This window comes from Conger conger, chromosome 10, assembly GCF_963514075.1.
Source record: "Conger conger chromosome 10, fConCon1.1, whole genome shotgun sequence".
In the NCBI taxonomy this organism is placed as follows: domain Eukaryota; kingdom Metazoa; phylum Chordata; class Actinopteri; order Anguilliformes; family Congridae; genus Conger; species Conger conger.
In genome coordinates, this window is record NC_083769.1 from 29,558,733 (window position 1) to 29,579,740 (window position 21,008).

Consider the following 21,008-nt stretch of genomic DNA (forward strand, 5'->3'; position numbering starts at 1 on the left):
TAACATAATTCAATTTTGGCGTGTTACCATTTGCTTTGTTTTTGAACCGGTTTTGAGCGACCTGGTGTATAATCTGTAAATCTGTAACGGATTGCATTAGTTGATCTGCGAATATGGAACGTTTTTTCCTTCCTAATGTGCTATTTCTAGCTATTTCTCATATGATATGGATTTTCGATGGTAAGTCATCACTCAACGGACATTAAATGTGCCTCATCTAGAACAATTAGCAGCCTGTTACAGTTCAGAGGAAACGATAATCAGAATTATTATCTTACAATGTACACAGTTTGGGAAATGGCATATGATGTATACCTGCAGCTGGTGTATTGGAAAGAAATAGCATATGATGTACCTAACACTCGTTTTACACCAATTTGTAGTTCTGAGATACTTATTTAAATGATACGCAAAATTACAACTTCTGTTCTAATAACCCATCAACTGGAATTGTCATTGTTCACTGTAGTTTGTATGCCATCAGCGTATTATCAACCTAAACCGTACATGGGACGATACATTTTCATACGTAGGGCTTCATAATGGTATATGTAACATTACTTGTACACTGGGTGGCATTGAGGATAGAAAACATTTGATTGATGCTGTTACACAACCATAAAAATAAAAAATATGGTTTACGAAGGTACTGCTGGTTTGCCATGGGCAATTTAACTGAATAGAAAAGTGTTATGGGAGAACAACAGTGGGTATAATCATGTAATCCTCTCTTTTCTCTGAAGAATTGGGCCAACAGAAATTGCAGCAATAATGGGGGACGGTAGCAGCTGTCTCTCTCTCCGCTTGTGATTATTAAATTAAATGCAAAGAAATCAATTCGGAAAATGGAAAACCTATAATATATTCACAATCCCCAGCAAATCTCACGCGAGCCAGTTTGCCACTGTAGTAGTAGCTGAATTATAAAACCAGAAATACAATTTCAACCCTGTCGTAACTGATCAAAAAGTCATGCTCTAAATATATCCTTAATAATAAAAAAAAACAATTATAACCATAAGTCTACTTGCACCAATTAATTAGATTTCGGTCCATGTGAGGCACGTTGGGTTACCTCTCATGACAAGATGATATGCAGATAATTCATAAAATGTTAAACCTATTAATACCTTTTAAAAAAGCCAAAAACACGTACGCGAGGAAAATATATATGTCTTCCCATACAAGCAGCAGTTTTTAATGAACTAGCTTCTAAGGTTTCAAAAAACAGCAGGTCTATGTACACAAGAGCACTTTTCAGTGTGCGAAAGGGAACCACCTGGTGGAGAAATTAGTGATCATAAAGAAAATAAATGCTCAAATACAAGACAGAGCACATTGTGAAAATGTGTTTATTTTCTTCAGTCTATGATTCTATTCTATCTTGACAAAATACCACTATTGCTGGTGAAGGACTCCAGCTATACAGATAGCTAGCTGCACGACACTGCTTTCAATGGAGCTTCACACACTTTTAGAATAATAAAAATAAGACTAATTTTCACAAGGGATAAGAGGTTGAGACAAATACCTTTTAAAGGTAAATAAACCTGGAAAACATGTGGTCAGAGATGCTACAGAATTCAGATTTAAAGGTTTATTAAAAATTCCACAGTCAGTAGTCACTAGCCAAAGAGAAGGCCTAAGAAAACCAAGATGGACCCTCTTTTCCCTTGTATATACTGAGTGTTGAGCCAATTCAAAGCTGAAATATGACAGGACAGACCAACAAAATTTAAATACAAAGGAAGAATAAAAAAATAATAATTGTGAGGCGGAGACCACTGAAAAACAGGCAACAAGAGTATGAAATGACATAACTGCCTTTGGCCTGGGCTGAAGGTAGCAGAAAGTTCAGGAATGAATCTACTGAAAGGAGCAGGGCCTTCTTGGATTGCATGCCAAATGGCCATCTGGCCCCACTGCAAACAATCTCCATGCATCTCAACAGAAAAACCCTCTTAACTACTTTGCTCCTCTGCATAGGAATACACACACACACACACACACACACACACACACACACACACACACACACACACACACACAAACACACAAACACACAAACACACAAACACACAAACACACAATATGGTATAACTAGGTCGGACGAAAAAGTGAAATAAATTACCTTTTCTTTCATAATAAATAAGAGTACAGAAATCACCCAGGAACAAAACAAAGTAAACAACGCTGTTAGATAACATGTATTAAGACAGAAAAAACAAACATACAAATTACACTAAATGATTTAAAAAAAAATTTACAGTAAAAATAAATCTTACCAAAGGCAATCTACAAACTGTACAATTTCATTTCATATGGCTGATGCATTTTCAACATGCCATGGTACAAACCAGTCACTCAGTTGCGCACACATACTTTCCATCATAACTGAAAGTCTTAATATACTGAAACAGAAAAAAAGCAGTGAAAATGGGAAAAGGTCATTGTCATAAGAAAAATGGAGGGAAGAAACATGGCTTTATAGGTTACATAAGTTTCAGTATGAATACAGTATATGTTTAAAATATTTTTTCAGAACATCTGACTCCCTTCATAAATTCAAAGAATTCCCACATGTTCAAATGAAATTAATGTTCTGCTAGTCATTTCAAGCCTTTGGATAAAACCATTATTAAGCATTTCAAAGCATTTATCGAATACAAACCCATATGAAAATTTCAGCAATTGTAAGCTGTTACAAATTCTTAGTTACAATCCTTTCGTTTTCTACATGGTGTGACACAGATCACACATTGTCATGGTAACAAGACCATTTTCATTTTGTTAACCTTTTTTGTTGTTTTTAGAGCCACTGCTGAGACAAGCAAGCGTTTAAGAATATTTTCTTATACAGTAAGACTGGTTATTCAGACAGAAAAGACATGCTTTAACCCATTTCACTGATTATGACAGTAACAAAAATAACTAAATTTACATTATTAAAAAGAGGGCTTAATATCAGAAATGTAAGTGCTGAAACAACTGTATTTCTTATTTTGGTTGACAGTACATCCTTCAGCTGGTAGGTGACTGCAGTTCTGAAAGAGCAGCTGGTCTTCCGGTGAAAGCCTTCTCTTGGGAAGCCCCAGCCAGCCTAAATTTCCCATTAATCATCTGGGCCATCTCGGATAAGTCCCTGTGAGCCTTCTTCCCATAGCCCTGAAGTGTGGTTGTCTGCCTTTGTGCGAGTTATACTGTCTGGTTGGATTTTAATCGAGTGTCTGGGGTGTTGGAGGGGCTCAGTGGCGCCCTCATGTGGAGCAGCACAGGGCGATCTGCTGCACCTTGCCCAGCTCCGTCAGCAGCTGTTTGATGCGGTGCTTGAGCTGGGGCAGGCGGGCCAGGGGCTCCGGGGGCTCCAGCTCTCCGGTGTAGTCCAGCCAGCTCTCCAGCACTACAGACAGAGGAGCAGGGAGGGGGCAGAGTGGGGTCACTGCCAGCCTCAATCATTCAAACATAATCTGCTGCAAAAGGCTGCAGTTGAGTTATTATGTTTAATTAAATAACAAGCTGAAATTAAATACAGGCTGCTAGATTCATACCCATACCCCCCTGTGAGCAATGCTGTGCGTGTGTAGGACTCACCGTCCAGCTCCCTCTCGATGAAGTCCATCCTGTGCGTGACCTCGTCCTGCATGGCCTCTATGTGGTCCAGCAGGTTGATCTGCCACTGCTGCTGCAGGCTGCTGTCCGTGCTGGTCTTGTCTCCCAGATCACTGTCCTCGCTCTTTATCTCATAGCTGTGCTCCACGCTCAGCTTCTTATAGCAGTCTGCCTCCTGGATCCACAAGCACACCAGAGGAACCATGCTTAGCAGTGGCTTACACACAGACAAGGAAACTACAGCCAGGTTTGTGATGTAGGCATGCGTATAAAGTATATACGCATGCTTATATCAAGTATAAATGCACACGCTGCATTGGGCCACAGCAGTGTTCCCCCACACAACACACTGCAACATAAATAAAATAAAGATTGTGCCCACACACCAAATAGTTATTTTCTGAAGCAACATAACATTTCAACAGTTTTGCTTGGTCAGGTGAAGTGACATATAACCATGTGTGCTTTATCACAAATCTTCTTCACAATACATAGGTTCTGTAATTGTGCCATCTGTTGTATTCGTTTCATTGGTCACCTTTATCAACACTGTGCATTATCACGTCAACACAGCACCAGATGTTGAAGTGACTGCCTCGTTTCCCCTAACAGAAACGTGGCCAGGCAGTGATCACCTTGTTGTGCAGGGGCCGGTCCAGCTGCAGGTGTATCTTTCCGCGGTCGGGGTCCAGCGGACCCCCGTAGCGCTGCTCCAGCTCCAGAAGGTCCTCGGTGCTGCGCAGGCTGTCCTCCAGCTCTGAGCCGCGCGTCTCCACCACCAGCCGCTGCTCCACGGCCGGGTAGTACGTGCGGGGCTTCTGGTAGCAGTGCTCGCTGCTGATGTAGGAGTCCTGGAAGGAGGGCACGCGGCTCGGCTGCTTCTCTGCCGCCTCCCCCACTCCACAGCCGCCGCCCCTCTCCCTCTCCCGCTCCTCCCCCTCGTCTGTCGCCGGGGACGGCATGGCCCCCGTGTCGGCCCCGCCCCGCTTCCTCGGCTTCTCCGCCTGCTTCCACGGCTGGCACCACAGCTTCAGGTCCGGGTGTGCCTGCGTCCTATAGGGGGCGATAGAGTGGTATGAGGAAATCTTACCCCTAAACTTGGGTGAGCATCTGATGTCATTTATGCAGTTGGACGAGGATTAAAGAATGTGTTTGCTGCTCCCTGCCAGGAACAGGAAGTGAACTGCTCCTATAATGATACTTTGTTTCATCCGTCCCCAGTCATAATGGTCTTTCCCTGTTCCTGGGGTTGTGCTTCCCCTCCCCTGGTTCCTGACCATGTGACAGGAAGACGGGACTCACTGCAGAATGCTCATCTTGAGCTGCAGGCCATTCAGGACCTCGATCACGCGGTGCACGTCTCCCAGCAGCTGGTGGGTGGCTGCGATCTTCTTGGCGTTCTGGTGAGAGTAGTTTTCCTCCAGGAAGGGCAGGCCGTACATGTGCCCACTGCTGAGCCAATCCCGATCGTACCAGTACCGCAGGCTCCGCCTCTGACCTGGAGACACAAGCGTTTATGTGCACTCACATACTGCAATACATGCACTTATTCAAAACACCAAACCCTTCTGTTACAGAGTAACCTTCTGCCTTCAGTATCCAGCCGATTATAAAATGCATCACATCATGGATTATATTTAATGTCATAATATAATCACAATTAATTCCCTGATTCTTAAAATATCAAATTCCTTTATTGCAAACCATGGAGCTGCGTCAGGTATACCAAATGACAATATTCTTGTTACTTGTGAATGGATCGGGCATTGCACATCCACACTCCCTCCAGCAGGGGCAGTGTTAGTATAGAGCTTACCTGGTGGGTCTCTGCAGATGTAGCAGGTGTACCTCTCTGGAACATTTTCCTCTAAGAGCCCCATGCAGGTGCCATGTTGCCAGCATAGACACTCCTCACACTGCACATGCAGGACATAAGACAACCATTCGTTACAAGTCTGGCACTTAAATATTTTGATAAATGTAAAATTGTGACTGGCTCCATACTTTCGATACACATTTCAAAATTGTATCTGTTGTTAAAGCACAGAATGAGAGCTACATAATGAGGAGGAGTAAATATTTATGGTTTGAATGTTGTATTTTCGAAAAGAGTTTTGAGAAAACCAGCTTTAAAGATTTGTGAAATCATTATAAATTGTGAATTCATCCTAAAATACACCTTCAAACCAGGAACTATTGTATGAAATTGTTATGTTATGCATGAGATCGTTCCACAATGTTCCACTGTATCATTCTGTGAAGCGTCCTTTGGAAGATGGAGGACGACCATTTGACAGATTTCATACTACTATACTTACTTCCTAAAATAAACAAAACGCAGTCAGCAAATTTTGATACATCAGAGGAGCCTTCTGCCCAGATGTCAAACTGTATGAATGAGATGCCATACTGTAGTTGAGTAATGTATGCAGGACCATAGGATTTTGGCCATGGAATGAAACTGTTAGTGGAAGATACTTTATCATAGAGTCTGCATAAAAAACCGCTCTGGAACAATCCAAATTTAGTTATAGCTAGCATTCTTGCTGCATTTATAGTTAGTGATGCTGTGAACATTGCTTGAGACTAATTTATTGCCAGTATTATCCTCATAATAGTTCTAGGCGTGAAGGTTGAATGAGTGGTTGGAGTGAAAACATGCAGGATGGTAATCTCCAGGAAAAGGGTTGGGTAGCCCTGTACTGAACAATACATCACTGATGATTCATAAATGTGTCACATCCCATCATGAGAGCGGAGGTAAATGACACTTAAATACTTGGTGATAAAAGTGGATTGCGGGCAGCTTGGTAAAAGCTTGAAGGACTGACGAGACTCCCTGACCTGAATCATAAAGTCGTTCTCCTCCTGCACCTCGCAGACACAGCGTACGATCTCAAAGCCCTGCGTGGCCATGGACACGCCCTGCTCCTGGGGGGGCGTGGTGACGTCCAGCTCCACACCCAGCTCGTCCTCGCTCCACACCGGACTGTCTGTGGACCAGTCGCTTACGCTGTCCTCGTCTGCGGAAGAGGGGAAGGGCCCTTCAATTTACACGAGCCCTCTGTCTGCAAAAGACTGGCCTCCCATGCGAGGAACCTCCAAATACTAGCTGCAAGACAGCTTGGTAAAAGGCAACTTAGATTACCTGATGTACAGTAGTAAACATTATCGGCACAATTTAATTAAACAGAAACACAACAATTAGCTGATTCTTATTCATTTGAATGTTGAGGCAAGTTCAGTGAATGCACAAAATCACAAAATGTTTAACTGCAAGTGAATGGTTTCACCTGAAAGCTCAGCACATCTATATTAATCTGTGAAAAAGTAGAGTTCATCAGCTACCTTGAAATCACTTTCATAACAGAATGCAGAGAGGAATACATGTTAGCAGAATGACATGTCCTTACATTTACTGCATTGATACAAGATACACATTTCTTCCAGTGGTGTCTTCTTGGTCACAAATTGACTTGGTTACATCTGCTGTTTTTTGTTTTTTTAGCAACAAATAAGTACGCAGGCTAAAGCATGGGCTAAAAACAGATACATCTTTTGGGCTTCAAAAGCATCCATGTAGTGACAGTTGAGAGGCATCTAACCTCTCCCCGCATTCAACCAGAATCTGAAACAATGCATCTAAGGTAATGTCTCAAAACCATACGAACAGAACATTATTTCGGAACATTATTGTCGGCATACATACAATTTCTCAAAAATCAATGCTCTATCTTCAAATTCCTACTGATACTCTTCATATTTTTCCATTTTAATTCCATTAAAACTAAGCCAAATATGCTTTATAGCAACACAGCCAAAGAGAGAGCAAAATGCAGGTAAATGTATCCTATACAGTAAAGGGACAGAAACAGGATTAGAGAAGAGGATGTTGAAATATCAGGAAGAAAAACTCAAGAGAAGAAGAGAAATGATACAAGGCCTTGATACCCACCGTCCACTTGTATCTGTTCTGTGTTGTATCCAGGGCTGGAGTTGTATGACTTGTGTTTGTGTGAAAGGGGGAATTTGTGTAACAAATTCAATTTGGTTTGAACATTGAACACTGAGATGTCAATATTCTCTTCACTACCCGTATACTCTGTCAAGGGGAAAGCAAATGCATAAGAAAATTAAACACTTCAAATTTCAGGACATCACCGGCATAAACAAAAGGCTGCTCTACCAAGGGACAGAAAACAATGTTCACAAAATGTTCCAGATGGACCAATCACTGACAATTGTATTCAATAAAAATAGCAAAAATAAAAGGACCAATTAAATTTTGTAATAAGAAAAGGTGTTTGGTGAGACCTTTTTAAACTCACCACACATTTTTGAACGGTAAGAATTATGGATCCGAAAAAATGAACGACAGTACACTTAAAATACTTTCTTCATATTTCTAGAGCTGCAATGCCAACTTGACATCTGACCTGCACTTTTTGTAACCAAAAGTATCTTGGACTATGCTTGGAACCAGTGGAAGTAATTTTTTTTATGTGAGGCATGGCAACTAAACAAAGGCATATCAGCAAGGTCTGTTCTCTAATAGAGATCGTTCGGTTTCCAGTTCAGGTTGAATGAAACCATCTCCAGGTACTGAATGCATCATGTTGCAGATTTTATGGGATATTACAGAATATTTGTATTGTGCCTAAAACAAAACAGTTTTGGGTATAGACATGTAGCCACCCTTGGGCACGGTCCTGCTCAAATGAACCAATTAATGCAAAAACAAAGTGGAAACATTGACGGCATTCATTAGAAATCTTTCTGAACCCTCCATATAAGACTATAATATGAGACTACATTATCCCGAGAATAAGCCTATATAAACCGGTCAACAAGAGGACTGCTTTCCCAGGGCAGAAGCATACAGAATTCAGGGGGTCAGTAGTCAGTCAGAAGACCAGTCCATCTTGTCCTGTGTTCCTCATAAATGCAGCTAATTTGACATTTCTGGATATTCACCAGATTATTGGCCAGATTATAAAATCTTTGGGACTTAATGAGTTTTGTTGGGGAGATCTGAGTGACACCAGCCTGGGCTACAATCAGCAGTTGCGGCCTTTACCACATCGCCCCTCTTCTGTCAGATAGGAAGAAAGCGCAGAGGTAAAGCCAGAGAGAAGGTACTGCCAGCCAGAAATGCCTTACCTGACTTGGACTTCTTTTTCTTCTTCTTCTTCTTCTTCAGTTTGATGCGGAGAAAGTCCCTGTGCTTCTTTTCCTTCAGCTTCTCCCTCTCTTTCGCCACTGCTGTTCAGAACAAGTACAGACCCATTTGTGAAGACCAGAACGGGGGTGAGGAGACGGGGGTGAGGAGAGAGGCAAAACACAGATGGACCATGCTTAAAGGAGCAGGCCCATATTAAATTGTATGTGTACACATAATTGTATACATACGCATGTATAGAATATTTCATCATTACCACGGTACGCAAGGAATGGCATATATGCACATAAAAGCGTGATATAAAGAGGTCTGCATTCATTTATGGCTGCTGTGTGAGATCAGAGTTTATGAACCTGTCTCGGCCATGCTGCGGTCCCGGTCCCGCTCTTTCTCCAGTGGCCGGCGGCTCCTCTCCAGCTGGTTCTCCTTGCTCTTCTCGCGCAGCAGGGGGCGCTGCTGCTCCGCGGCGTTGACGGCAGGGGGCGCCGACGTGCGCCTCTTCTCGTTCAGCCGCGTGGCCTTGCCGTCTCCTCGGGGGGAATTGAGAGCTCTGTGCGCACTGTGCAGAGAAGAGTCTGGAAAGACAAACAGACGGCACCACAGCCAAGGCCAAAAGCTTTTAGTCGCAGCGCAAAAACACAAGCACGCAAGTGCCGCCTAGGTGGCGATATTATAACAGCGACCTCCAGGGCCGAGACACAACAAAAACCTATCTGCTTAAGTGAAATGTCTATTGATAGGTGAAGATGCAAACAAAACATGTCTCAAAAATATTTATAAACAGAAATTGCAAACATTTTTCAGCGAAAGCTTGGCGTGGTTGAAAAGAAAAAAGCCCAGAGAGAATGAGATTGACTGCGGCAGAGGAACTCACGCATGGAGGCTGAAATGGTGCGCCTCCTCTTGGGGCACTCGTGGGCAGCCTGTTTCTCTGACGCCCGTGTCTGGATGCTCCGGGTGGGGCTCAGGTCACTCTCGCTGGCCTTGTCCTCGTGGTAGTACTTCATGTGGTAGTGCAGGAGCTTGGCCTTGCGGAAGGACTTCAGGCAGCCAGGCGCTTTGCACTTGAAGGGGTTGTGGTCAAGTTCGATGGACAGAATTGGTGGAGGTTGGTTTTTAATGACTCTGTATACTGCAGGAATAGGACATAACGGATGTGTGAGTTTGGCCATTTGTGAATGTGTGTGTGTGTGTATGTAAAAGGATGCACGAAGGCTACAGTACTCACAGGGCTCCCTGCTGTATTTGTTGGTGGTTGGCAGATGGACCTGGCGTCTCAGCACAGCTGTAAAGAAACCAAAGGTTTTAATTTATTTTCCGACATATACAAAAATTGCATATATAATTCAACAATAGTATACAAAATGACATAAAAACATATATAAAGAAGTGTAACAGGAAGATTAATATCCCTATTTGCCCTTCTCTAAAGCATGACAGTGCTCATACCTTGTAATGCAGGCGAAAGCTGAGATTCATCCACCACTGGTTTGGGGTTTTCTGTTAGGACTGTTGCCCCCTGAGCTTCTTTATCATTGGAGGCCACGACCGAGGGTGTCGGGGTGGAGTCTGGTTCGGATTGCTTCTGATTGGAGGGAATAGCTGTAGGCCTAGATTCAGCAGAACTGTTCCGGTCTGAAAGAGGGTATAGAGGACAGCTCAGAATTGAATTACCTGAGACAAGAATGATTCTAACAATGAGTTCACAAGATCATTTACAAGCACATAGTACACTAAAAATACGATAGACTAGCTTAGATATAGACTTTATTTTTGTCAATTTCAATTTGTGGTTGTATAAGTTATTAGACAACCACAATTGATAAATTCATTTATCTATCCCCAACTTGCTAACAGTCAGGAGATGGGGCACAAATTACTTTGTGGTACATCAATAACCGAGAGAACAAAAAATCCACCAACAATACAGATCAAGCAGACCTGTGCTAGTGTCCGGCTTGCTCTTCTTAGTGGGCGTGGTCTGTCCCAGGCAGATTTTTCGCTTTCTCAGTTCAATGACATCACGCAGCTTTTCCCCCCGTCCTCCTGTGAAAAGGTGAGAAGCTAGAATACGTCCAATTCTGCCTTAGGGCTCAAGTACCACCATAGTGAATAAATGTGTGGGGTGTCCTGTGTGTCCCAAGCTACCATTCCTAGGCTTTAGTGGACTGAAAGCCCCCTGCTTCACCTTTCCTTTTTCTTAATGATTTCACTATTTCCAAGCTGTACAGCATGAACGAAACATGGCCTTGGCTGAGACTCATTCATTAAAGCACAAAAAGCCAAAAGCTCAACGCCCCTCCCTGAAGACAAAAATTTAAATGAGGCAGTTGCTATGAGTCAGTAGAGGAACTCAGTTCCAGAAAAAACATTTGGGAACAACAATTTTGCAGTCCACAAACTGCACTCAACTGGGTTTACAACCGGTTTGGTGTAAGCAGAGTGTGTATATTTCTGGATCCCATGTAATTGTTATTCAGAATATACCATTGTTCAAGATCATTACAGCGCAGGTCGAGAAGGAACGGAATACAGTGAAGATAAAGATCTGACCATTTTGCTGTCTGTAACATTACTTTTTAATGTAACGTTACAGACAGGCTTAACTCACTTACACCGACAGCACAGGCTATGTACGACTAACATGTTGATGGATGGGAAATTAAAACAGCTGTGCTGCAAGCTCACAGCATAGATGATATATAAATAAATGCCAACCAGATGCTATATAAATGCCAACCAGATGAGGCACATGGCTAAGTAAAACACCAGATTGAAATGAAACTGATTGAAGATTAGATCAGATTGAAACGAAACAAAAACAAAAAATTATGGATTTTAAGGGAAAAATTACAACAAGAAACAAGTTCTTGAAAAGTTCGACAAGTGGTATTACTAACTTTCGAGACAAATAAGGAACCTACGCCATCAACTGGATAGGATTTTGCAATTAGCAGACCGTGGCTGGGAGAACAACTAATTCAACTGGTAAATTAAAACGCAAGCTAGTGTCCTTGAACAATCGTAGACTAGCTATAAATGTGGAAATACTGGTTGCTTGTTACATTTCCATCCAATCAAACAATCACATTTATAAAAACCAGCTGAGTACCCGCCACATCCCACAAGCGCAACGTCGCACATTAGCGGGCAACTCTGTCTACAGGCAGCCTATATTGTTCTGTGCCATTCCTCAGGTATTGACCTATAGTAATAATATTTGTTGTTCAGTGAATATCCAATTGCTGAATATCTTGGTAATGATGTTTAGAGCCGCCATTTTCATGTCAGTGTCATGCCATCATAATATTTGGAGTTTGGATACCACTAGACATAGGTTGTATTTTGTGTAACCATAAATTCATGGTCAGTTTTTGCCCAAGTTTTACTACCCCTGTTGTGCAGCAACATATATAATTAATGTGCTTATACACAATTATATTGTTTTGGCAGTGGTCCAGCCTATTTGAGCATGCTTGTACAGCCAATTACAGGAGTTCTAAAAATTATTTTTTAAGCGGTTATATCGATTAAATTTCAGCTGCTGACTGAAACATGAAAATACTGAAAATACCCATCCCTAATCGGAAATGAAGGTCGTTCAGAACATTGAATCTTCAGATGTCTGAGTGTGATGTTGAAATACAGAAACTTTACAAAATGTAATATTTATTTGTTTTACACTGGCAAAGCAACAAGGTTTGGCACTCTTGTGGATGACGGCAAATGGTAAGCGAAAGTCAAAGTCATCACCTGCATTGGCTGTAGCAATCAGTGTGACGCAATCTTTACTGGATTTTTTATTATTTGCCTCCTTTTGCTTCCATCAAAAAGCGAAATTTACTTTGCTCCTTATTGATATCAAAAGCGGTACTTTCTTTCTAGGCCACTTCTTACCAACGTTAAAATTAGGTCAAGCAGCTAGCTTAAAAGAATTTCAAGTTTATCGTTAGCGCTTGGCAGTCATTTTTAATGAATGCTATACTTCCAATTCCTTCCCCTGTTAGGCTGACTGGATTTTTAGGTTTTCGCAGTTTCGGATGGGATATATGGGATATATGAAAGGAAATATTTGACCATTCGACGGGTTTCAAACTCGCCATTTTGTACCTGCTTCTTTAAATCTAGTGAAAGAGCAAGACTGACTCACCTTCTGTGAGTCGGCCCCGTGTCCTCCTGGTCTGGGAGGGGCCCTCTTTCGAGGACTCCCCTCCTTCCTCTGTACCAGGCCTGGCTGCGGGCTCGGAGCCTCCCTCCTCTTTCATGTCTACCCCCAACAGCTTGCTGGAGCTCTGCTGCTCTCCCCCCGACTGGCTCTCTCCTCCAGCCGGTTCACTCTCCTCCACCTTCACTCCATTCATCTCCTCTGGTTCTGCCTTGGAGCTCGTCTCCATTGTCCCGGATCGTTCCCTCGACCTCCTCCTACCCGATTCGCCTCCCACCTCCTCTTTCACCTTGCTTTCCTCTGCGATTAAATCTTTGTCTGGCTTAGTGTCCTCTCTTTCAGTCTCTTGATTCTTAGTTCTCTCCATCTTCCTCTGCTCCTCCTCTTCGGTCACTCCCTTTCTGTGCTCAACTTGCACGTCCTCTGTAGAGGTATTCTTAGCGACTTTCAGCTTGCTGCCATCTTCCTTCTGCTCGTTATCCTCCTCTTCCTCAGTGTCGCTCTCGGTGTCCTGGCAAGATGTTCCATTCTTGTCCCTCTGGCTCCTGCCATTCTCCTGTATGCCACGCCCATTCTCCAGAGGCTTCCTGTCTTTACCATTCTGCTCTCTTGTTACTGGATGTTTCTCCCTGTTCCTGTCTTGGGGCTTGTTTCTACCTCCTCTCTGCAAGGAAACACCGGAAAGAGGCATGAAAAAGTATTTGGCAACTGGCAGGAAATAACAGCTCTCTCAGTTAGGCCATCTTTATGATGTTTACACTAGAGATGTGTCATGCTGAAATCCACTAACAGTATTTTCCAACAATGCTGATGCCAGTGCTACTTGACAGAAGTCAACTTATGAAGGAGAAATGGATATGAGAAAGACAAACCTCCTTGTAAAAGGGTTTTACATGAATTCCCTTGACTGTCTGGATGACGCCATCAAAAAACTTTACAGTGTACGAGGCTGAAAAATAACACAAAACAAAAAGAATTAACCAGGGCAAATGTTTTTTGCCCAAAGCATTTTCATAAATACAACCATCAGAGCAAACCCAATTAATGTTTCAAGCAGCCCAACATTCAATTCGTTTTTGTCAATAACATGCATTGTCAAAAACAGCATTGTCGAATGCATAAGGCATAAAAAAGTGAAACAAGCACTCATATTGATCCATATCTGTACAAGCTGCGTATCATTGTGCTTTCAGGGGGCTTACCGTCTTTGTTGACCGCCAAGACTTTAGCAGGATAGAAACGGCAATCCGACCAACTAGCCAGGACCTTATCGTTGACATGAAACCCCTGCAGGAGACAAAAATTCTGGAAATATTAAAGATAATTGGTTCTGCCCCACCAGCCAAATGCAACAATAACAATGGAAGTCGCTAGCGTGCACAAAGTATCCAGTGTAGGGGTCATGAGTTGTGGTGCAGAATTACATGTTTTGGGTCTGGCTGCTCACTGCTGTACTGACAGTGACAAAACTGAACTAGTGGGAGAAAGAAAATATATATATTTTTTATGTATGTTTTATTTTTGTAAAATATGTTACAGCAGTGGAACCAGAAAGGCCACTTCTTGCTGCTCTTAGGTTGGGGTGAGGAAACAAGAAGCCTGGGTGATGGAGGCTAACTTGTTTTTACAATCGCGCCTGACCGGTGGCTACCCTTTTCTGATACCTTGCTTAGCTGACAGCTCAGGGAGTGGGAGAACTGTCCATCATACTTGCTTGTTTTTACCTTATGAAAAATCACAAAAGGGAAAGAGTACAAAAGGGAGAGAGTTGAGAATATGCAACAGCTTTCTGCTGCATGTAACACCAATAATTGTAGGGAACATGGACATTTCAATTAGAGTGATAGGGAGACCTGACAACATAGTGAATACCCAAAAGAGAATGCAGCCATGGCAGTTCCTTTTTTTGGATATTTAAAACTGCGGAGCAAACATCACTACATGTAACAAAACAATACACATGCCATTATTTCATGCCAAAAAACCAACCAACTAGGCATAAACTAAGCAGAATTACATAATGTGTGGTTTTTCACTAATCTTATATAAAATAGTTGGTCAGTTTTGCTTTTATAGATATGGACAAGAAGTCAACAATCATGCATTTGCAGTGTTCCCAAACCTGAGACACATTTCAAACACTATTATAAGACCTATTACTTTCAGTCAGACACTTACAGCTTTAAAATTCATTTGAACAGTGCAAAAGTGCGTGGATCAGGTAAAAGGAAATAATAACTATAATTAGAAGAGAGCACATGCTATTAGGAGTACTCCATGAGTTTACCTATAATAACACCCTATGGGGTGTACTGCAGTGATTTCACTGCAATATGACGCAGTCGGTTATATGGCACAAGCTCTGCAAAGCAAGTTGTTTTTGTTGTTGTAATGTGCAATGTTATTTTTTTAGTGTCTTCTGCTGTGGTGAGTTGGTAAGATTGTACTGCACACGACATTGTTCTTACCGGGACAGGGGAGTTCTCCTGCAACCCCTCCCTCCTCAGCTGAATCCTCTCAACCGGACGCAGGTACGGACTGCTCCAGTCAAACCACTCGTCGTACCGGTGGCTCCACTGCCGGTAGTGGATCAGCACTTTCTCGTCATCGTAGTCGATCTTCTCAATGCTGGCCGCATACCTGAAATGAACATTTATGAGGCACAATGAAAAGTGGAATTCATGGAATTAACAATGACAGTCAGGAGGGCACTGACCAAAAGCACCAAAAAGAGAATGCAAACTTTACTTTCGGGGGTCCAAGCTTCCACTGAAATGATCAGCCAAGTAGGGCTGAATGGCCTGTTGCCCTCAAACCTTTTTTATATTTATGTTTAAGCTTTATGAATGCAAAATACTAGGGCTGCACGATATGATATATTTATTGTCATCAGGATAAGAACATGCGAGATAAACGGATTGCAAAAGATTGCTTGAACAGAGATTCATAGTATTTATTTACTATATTATTTTGATGTTCTGTTGATTTACTGTTCATGTGCAATTTATTAAATAAAAGCACGTTGGAAAAAACGAATACTATTTTATTCAGTGTGCATAGGCTATTCATTATCTGGGGTCTATGTTAGCAGTGTAGCTAAAGCAGAAAGACATTAGAACTGTGCACACTTCAATATGTGTTTATTGCAAGTCATATCGCCATCCCAATAGTCAACAATAGTCACACATATTTTACCATAAGGATGAAGTTACTGTTATTCATGAGAAAGATCAGAGAGAGAGAACACTGACCAGTTCTTCAGACTGTCTCGAGCCTCAAGTGGTGATCCCACCTCAAAGGTTATCCCTCTTCTGTTGGGGGGCGTCTTGGTCATGCTGCACACATTCAAGACCTACCAGACAAACCAGGACACGATGTTACACAGTCACTCTGACTCAAATGTCATGACTGGTTTTAGTCTAAAGAAACGGTCTATGGTGTTTCAACTAAAAAGATGACTGTATAAGCGCATGTGACTGTTTAACACTGAAACCTCAGCAGCACCAGTCTTGATGCCATGGAGTAGATACAAACAGAAATGTGTTGGAAAAAAACCCATTTGGACTTGCAGGCCAAGCAGCAACCATTAATTGGAGGTTTGACAAGACATTTCCCTTCTATTAGTGACTAGGTAATGGTGCATGGTTGTGGTACAGGAAGACATAACACTCGGGACACACTGCTGCCCCCTCCTGGCTGGGTTCAGATAACTGGTGCCCAGCCAAGTGGGGATATCCTGTCTCCTCTGCGGATATCTTAATTAGACGTTGCAGAACCCATGCCTCAGAGCAGCAATTACGCAGGTGGTATAAGAGCTGGCCAAACAGGGTGCAGCAAAAAAATGAAATAAAGACAGAAATATAAAAAAAGAGCAGGTGCATGCCGAGGCGGCTCTAATTAGCATAGCGCTGAGCGCGGCTGACTGCCGACAGGCAGAACGCCTGCGACACGAGGAGAGAGGAGGACAGACGCCAGCCTGTCTCCCGTTTGTGCTCCAGAACACTGGACAATACTGAGCCGCACAGAGGGGTGATGCCCAGGACAGGCCTGTGGCTTCAGCTGCGACTCTTCCTCCCTGCCTCTGGGTGTTGATTAGCCTGCTGCAAGGATGACCAAGGTGTTACAGGACCAAAAGACAGCAAGCAAAACTGAGGAATTGGGTTTTTTTATTTTATCAAAGCGTACATGTGGGTTTAAAGCCACACAAGTAATTATTGCACTGAAGAAACAAACAGCCTTAATGTTAATGTAATGCTGCTGGAAATAATGAGTGCCTGTGTCTTTCATAAAGAGTTTCTTCAGCACTCTCATCCAGAGCTACATTCATAACCCAAAACATGAATGGAGTAATTTAATAAGCTTTTCAATTATGTAGCTGCATTCTATTATTGTTTTGCTTAAGGCTCATATATTCACGTGACTTTCACTTTCTTAACTCTGCTACTTTAACATTATTTTTGTGCAAAGGCAGTTTTATGATCCAATGGGAGCAAAAACCATTTAAACTTAATGTGAAGGTGACTACGCCTATTAAGACATGGCTCACCTGAAGGAGCCGAGCCTATGACATGCTTTGCATAAACCACAAAATACAGTTATTATTAAATTATGCAATTCACATTCCAAATGGGATTAGTAAACAACTAAAGTGATACTGTGTTGGCGTCATTAATTTTTAATTAAATATGTGAACATTGTAATTGTGTATAATATGTGTAATTTTTCCAAACATTTTACCGTTAATGGGGAAGAAGCACATTGCCCACAAAATGACATATTTCCACAAGACATCAAGCTAGCTAGCTGACGTTACTTAGCTTCCGCGTTTCCGTAGGCAGGGCAATCTGATAAAATTGGTTCATGACAGGTAAAGCTGAAGTTAGCACCCATCTTAAGAAAACCCAAAAATATGACATTATGACGGTTTATTCCATCGACCCGTCGTGTAATCGCTATATTTCATAAAACCCCGATTAATACATCAATTTTTAAAATGTATTCGTCTATGTGGCAAGATTATTAGAATCAAGTTTTGCCTGCTAACTGTTTTACCCTTAGTATTAGTATTCTGCGAGCTACGGTTAGCTTGATTGGGACAATTAATACTTCCCCATGACCGACGAAAGATGCATTTACATTCATATACTTTGGAGACAAAAGCAGCAAATGCCAAAGCACCTCTGTGCCCAGGGACTGTGAACCACAGACCACGTGAACACACTTCCTAGCGTGCATTATGTGTCGTCGGCTCGCGACTCAGCAAGCGAGCAACCGGCAAAAAAGCGCACGCCATTTTTAAATGTTTCACTTCAGCAAGGGAACAAGCCTTTAAATGCTTTTTGCTCCCACCACAAAAACGTGTTTATATTGCTTTGTGTAAAATTGGACAGCAGGTAATGGGTGGCCCAAAGTTTTAGTAATAGGTAACCGTTAGCTCACTATACCTTCTGCAAAGCTGATCCTATGCAAATGACCACGTGTTCACTGTTCGAAAGGTTCACCAACGACACAATAAGGTTATTTTGTATCAGATCAACTCTAACCACGCTGGTAACGCATAATTAAATTATAGCTTAATACATGGCAGTATTATTTTTGATAACCAGTGAATGTTTCGGCAACCCATTTGATCCTCGTTACGAAACGCACAATCACTGCTACAGTAGCCTGGAAGCGAAATGACGCAAATGGCGCGCAATACGTTTCCTCCCCGTTGTTTATGCTACAACGACTAGCTTACATTAGCTAGCTTGCTAACTCAGTGGCATGAATTGTGGGTACGCGCGGATGTTTATCCGCTTAAGAGCGGACTTTAACGAAACATAACTTGAATTTATTTGCAGCAGTCAGACAAACAAAAGCTTGCCAAATAATATTCCCCGCACAAATGTTTTTTATTTAACTTTTCCATCAAATATGGATTGCTAACACGACAACTAGCGCATATTATCAATGATGGGGAAACGTGTATGCAACCTTTTACATGCTAGCCCTCTAGTTTGCGAGCTATTCGTCTTTGATAATGAGGAGTTACAATGAAAGCACATACATTGGAGAAGAGGCTTTTGGCTTCACAAACAGCGACATATCACTCTATTATTATTCAGATATCTTTCTCGTGAAGTAAATCCATAATGCTTACTTTTTCACCAGTATACCGATTTAGAGGAAGATCATTGGGCAAGGCCACGGACAGAACCAGAACTGAGACGTCTTATAGGCCGAATGAGCTGTCAATCAGTATCTGACTTTACCGGGGCCTCTTCGGCCTGCTCCTGCAGAGTCAGTGTACCGTAATTACGACACAGAAATACAAGGCTCCAACTTCCCAGAAAACTCCCCGAATCATCTGGAAAGAAAACCTAAAACCGATTTACAGCGCGCGTCGACAGACACGTTTGCAGGAAAATCGACGTTCCTAAAGTAGCAAGCCCCTTCTCAAACAATATACTTGAATTTCCCCCGAAATGTGAAAGGCAAGCATCCGTCACTAGTGTGGAAACACACGCGGGCAACTTTCATTTCTACTGATGCATCACCTCCACCATAAACGCTTGAAATTCATATTCCATAATAATGACGTACATGTGGTAGAAAATCGTTTTCACTCTAAACAATTGCGCACTGAGCCATTACCTTGGATTTTCTAGAGTCTTTCTTCGATGGTGATGCATGTACAGTTAGCTAGTCCTTCGCGAAGAGTGCCGACACCTTCCCTGCAGCGGTAGTCCACGCAGTTTATTTTCCCCTTCTGCTACAGAGCAGCGAGGAAGAGAGCACCGCCGGTGTCACGGAGGGGCGCTCATCTGCGCTTGCGCCACAGTACGTTTGTGGCCCCGTTCTCCCACTTCAAGAAGCGTAGAATGTTCTTTGAAAATCAAATGGGTTTTTTTTGCCACTAATCTAATTGTTTCTTGTAGAAGCCGGGGGTCTCAGCGTTCACTTTTAATAATTACTGTAATCAGGAGATATAATAAAATCCGACGAGTCAAAATAAATAATAGAAATGACAACAACAATAACAACGACAACAATAATAATGATGATAATAATAATAATAATAATAATAATAATAATAATACTTCTACTACTACGAATAATAATAATACTTCTACTACTACGAATAATAATAATAACAATAATAATAATGTTTATGTATTTCATCAGCATAAACAAACTTGTCAACAAACTTAAGCTGAACTGAAAAAGAATACGCAGTATTCAGAATTAAGTACAAATGCAAGTACAAAATGGCAAGATCACTCTTTCTTATCTATTGTAAGTGATTAAATGAAAACCACATCTTTTTTGGATAGAGCAGTCACTTGCAACCATATATACTCCAATAACACACTGAACTTAGATCCTTCAAATCTCTCAAAATAAGAATAATATAGTTGCTGTCAGATAACGGTTTCACCACACAACACTGTGATGCTCTAGCAAGCTACATAGCCTGCATTCTGAATTTTAGCCACTCTTTCATATTTCAATCGTTGTGCAATGTAGGATATTTTTGATTGAACATTTCCTTCTCTATCCATCAGAGGGCAGTGAAAACAAAGATCCTTCTTACGTAAAGAATGCAGGTACATCATGTAGTTTAATATTATTGTGGTGCCGCTGTTTACTTCCGAACTGATTGGTGCACAATTTGACTCAATTGCTGTAAAATTTGACCCCAAATGTAAAACCTGAACATAATAGGACGGTTAATATTGCTAGACGTGCTTTATTGGGGAATGACTGGTGAAAGATCTGGTAATTACTTCCACTCTCATGGACATCCCACTTATTTGTAATGATGGCGTTGATGATGATTAATCCTGATTGTTTTGACTAATCAGGAGTTAAGTAACCAAAGACCTGAAATTCCCTATTTCATGTTTAGGCATTCTCCAACAGTTTCAGGGAGGACACTTTGACACATTGCTCTAGCATATTAGTACATAGCTCACCATATGATTGTTCTCCTAAATGCAGGTTGGTCACAGTCACTGTACACCACAGCCGACTACCTGCAGTTAGCAGCTGACACTGGCAGGTTACAGGCAT

The 21,008-nt window shown here is 41.9% G+C and overlaps 1 protein-coding gene across 9 annotated transcripts; it reads right to left on the reverse strand.

Annotated features, from left to right (window-relative positions):
- Nucleotides 1–1,334: 1,334 nt before the first annotated feature.
- phf20b (PHD finger protein 20, b) lies at nucleotides 1,335–19,754 on the reverse strand. Of its 9 annotated transcripts, none has more exons than XM_061257408.1 (20): nucleotides 19,590–19,754; nucleotides 16,205–16,305; nucleotides 15,422–15,593; nucleotides 14,618–14,677; nucleotides 14,156–14,240; nucleotides 13,826–13,902; nucleotides 12,939–13,617; nucleotides 10,730–10,834; nucleotides 10,238–10,423; nucleotides 10,017–10,073; nucleotides 9,663–9,920; nucleotides 9,142–9,363; nucleotides 8,770–8,868; nucleotides 7,565–7,711; nucleotides 6,454–6,632; nucleotides 5,426–5,525; nucleotides 4,912–5,107; nucleotides 4,245–4,662; nucleotides 3,592–3,784; nucleotides 1,335–3,400 (listed from the first exon to the last, which is right to left on the reverse strand). In XM_061257408.1, the coding sequence occupies exons 2-20, from the start codon at nucleotides 16,285–16,287 to the stop codon at nucleotides 3,258–3,260; spliced, it is 3,459 nt and encodes a 1,152-aa protein (XP_061113392.1). In that variant the 5' UTR covers nucleotides 16,288–16,305; nucleotides 19,590–19,754; the 3' UTR covers nucleotides 1,335–3,257. The 9 variants fall into 9 exon arrangements, with proteins under 9 accessions (XP_061113392.1, XP_061113390.1, XP_061113391.1 ...); XM_061257406.1 differs by having other exon boundaries at nucleotides 8,770–8,871; XM_061257407.1 differs by lacking the exon at nucleotides 19,590–19,754 and adding an exon at nucleotides 18,398–18,584 and having other exon boundaries at nucleotides 8,770–8,871.
- Between the last annotated feature and the right edge of the window lie 1,254 nt (nucleotides 19,755–21,008).

Bases quoted from the DNA above. Each gene is read 5' to 3' on its own strand.
- phf20b (XM_061257406.1), bottom strand. From the start codon at position 16,287: ATGACCAAGACGCCCCCCAACAGAAGAGGGATAACCTTTGAGGTGGGA. The intron at 13,618-13,825 runs GTTTGTCTTTCT...GTTTCCTTGCAG, and splicing joins TAAAACCCTTTTACAAGGAG to AGAGGAGGTAGAAACAAGCC. The intron at 5,526-6,453 runs GTCAGGGAGTCT...CTGCATGTGCAG, and splicing joins AGAACGACTTTATGATTCAG to TGTGAGGAGTGTCTATGCTG.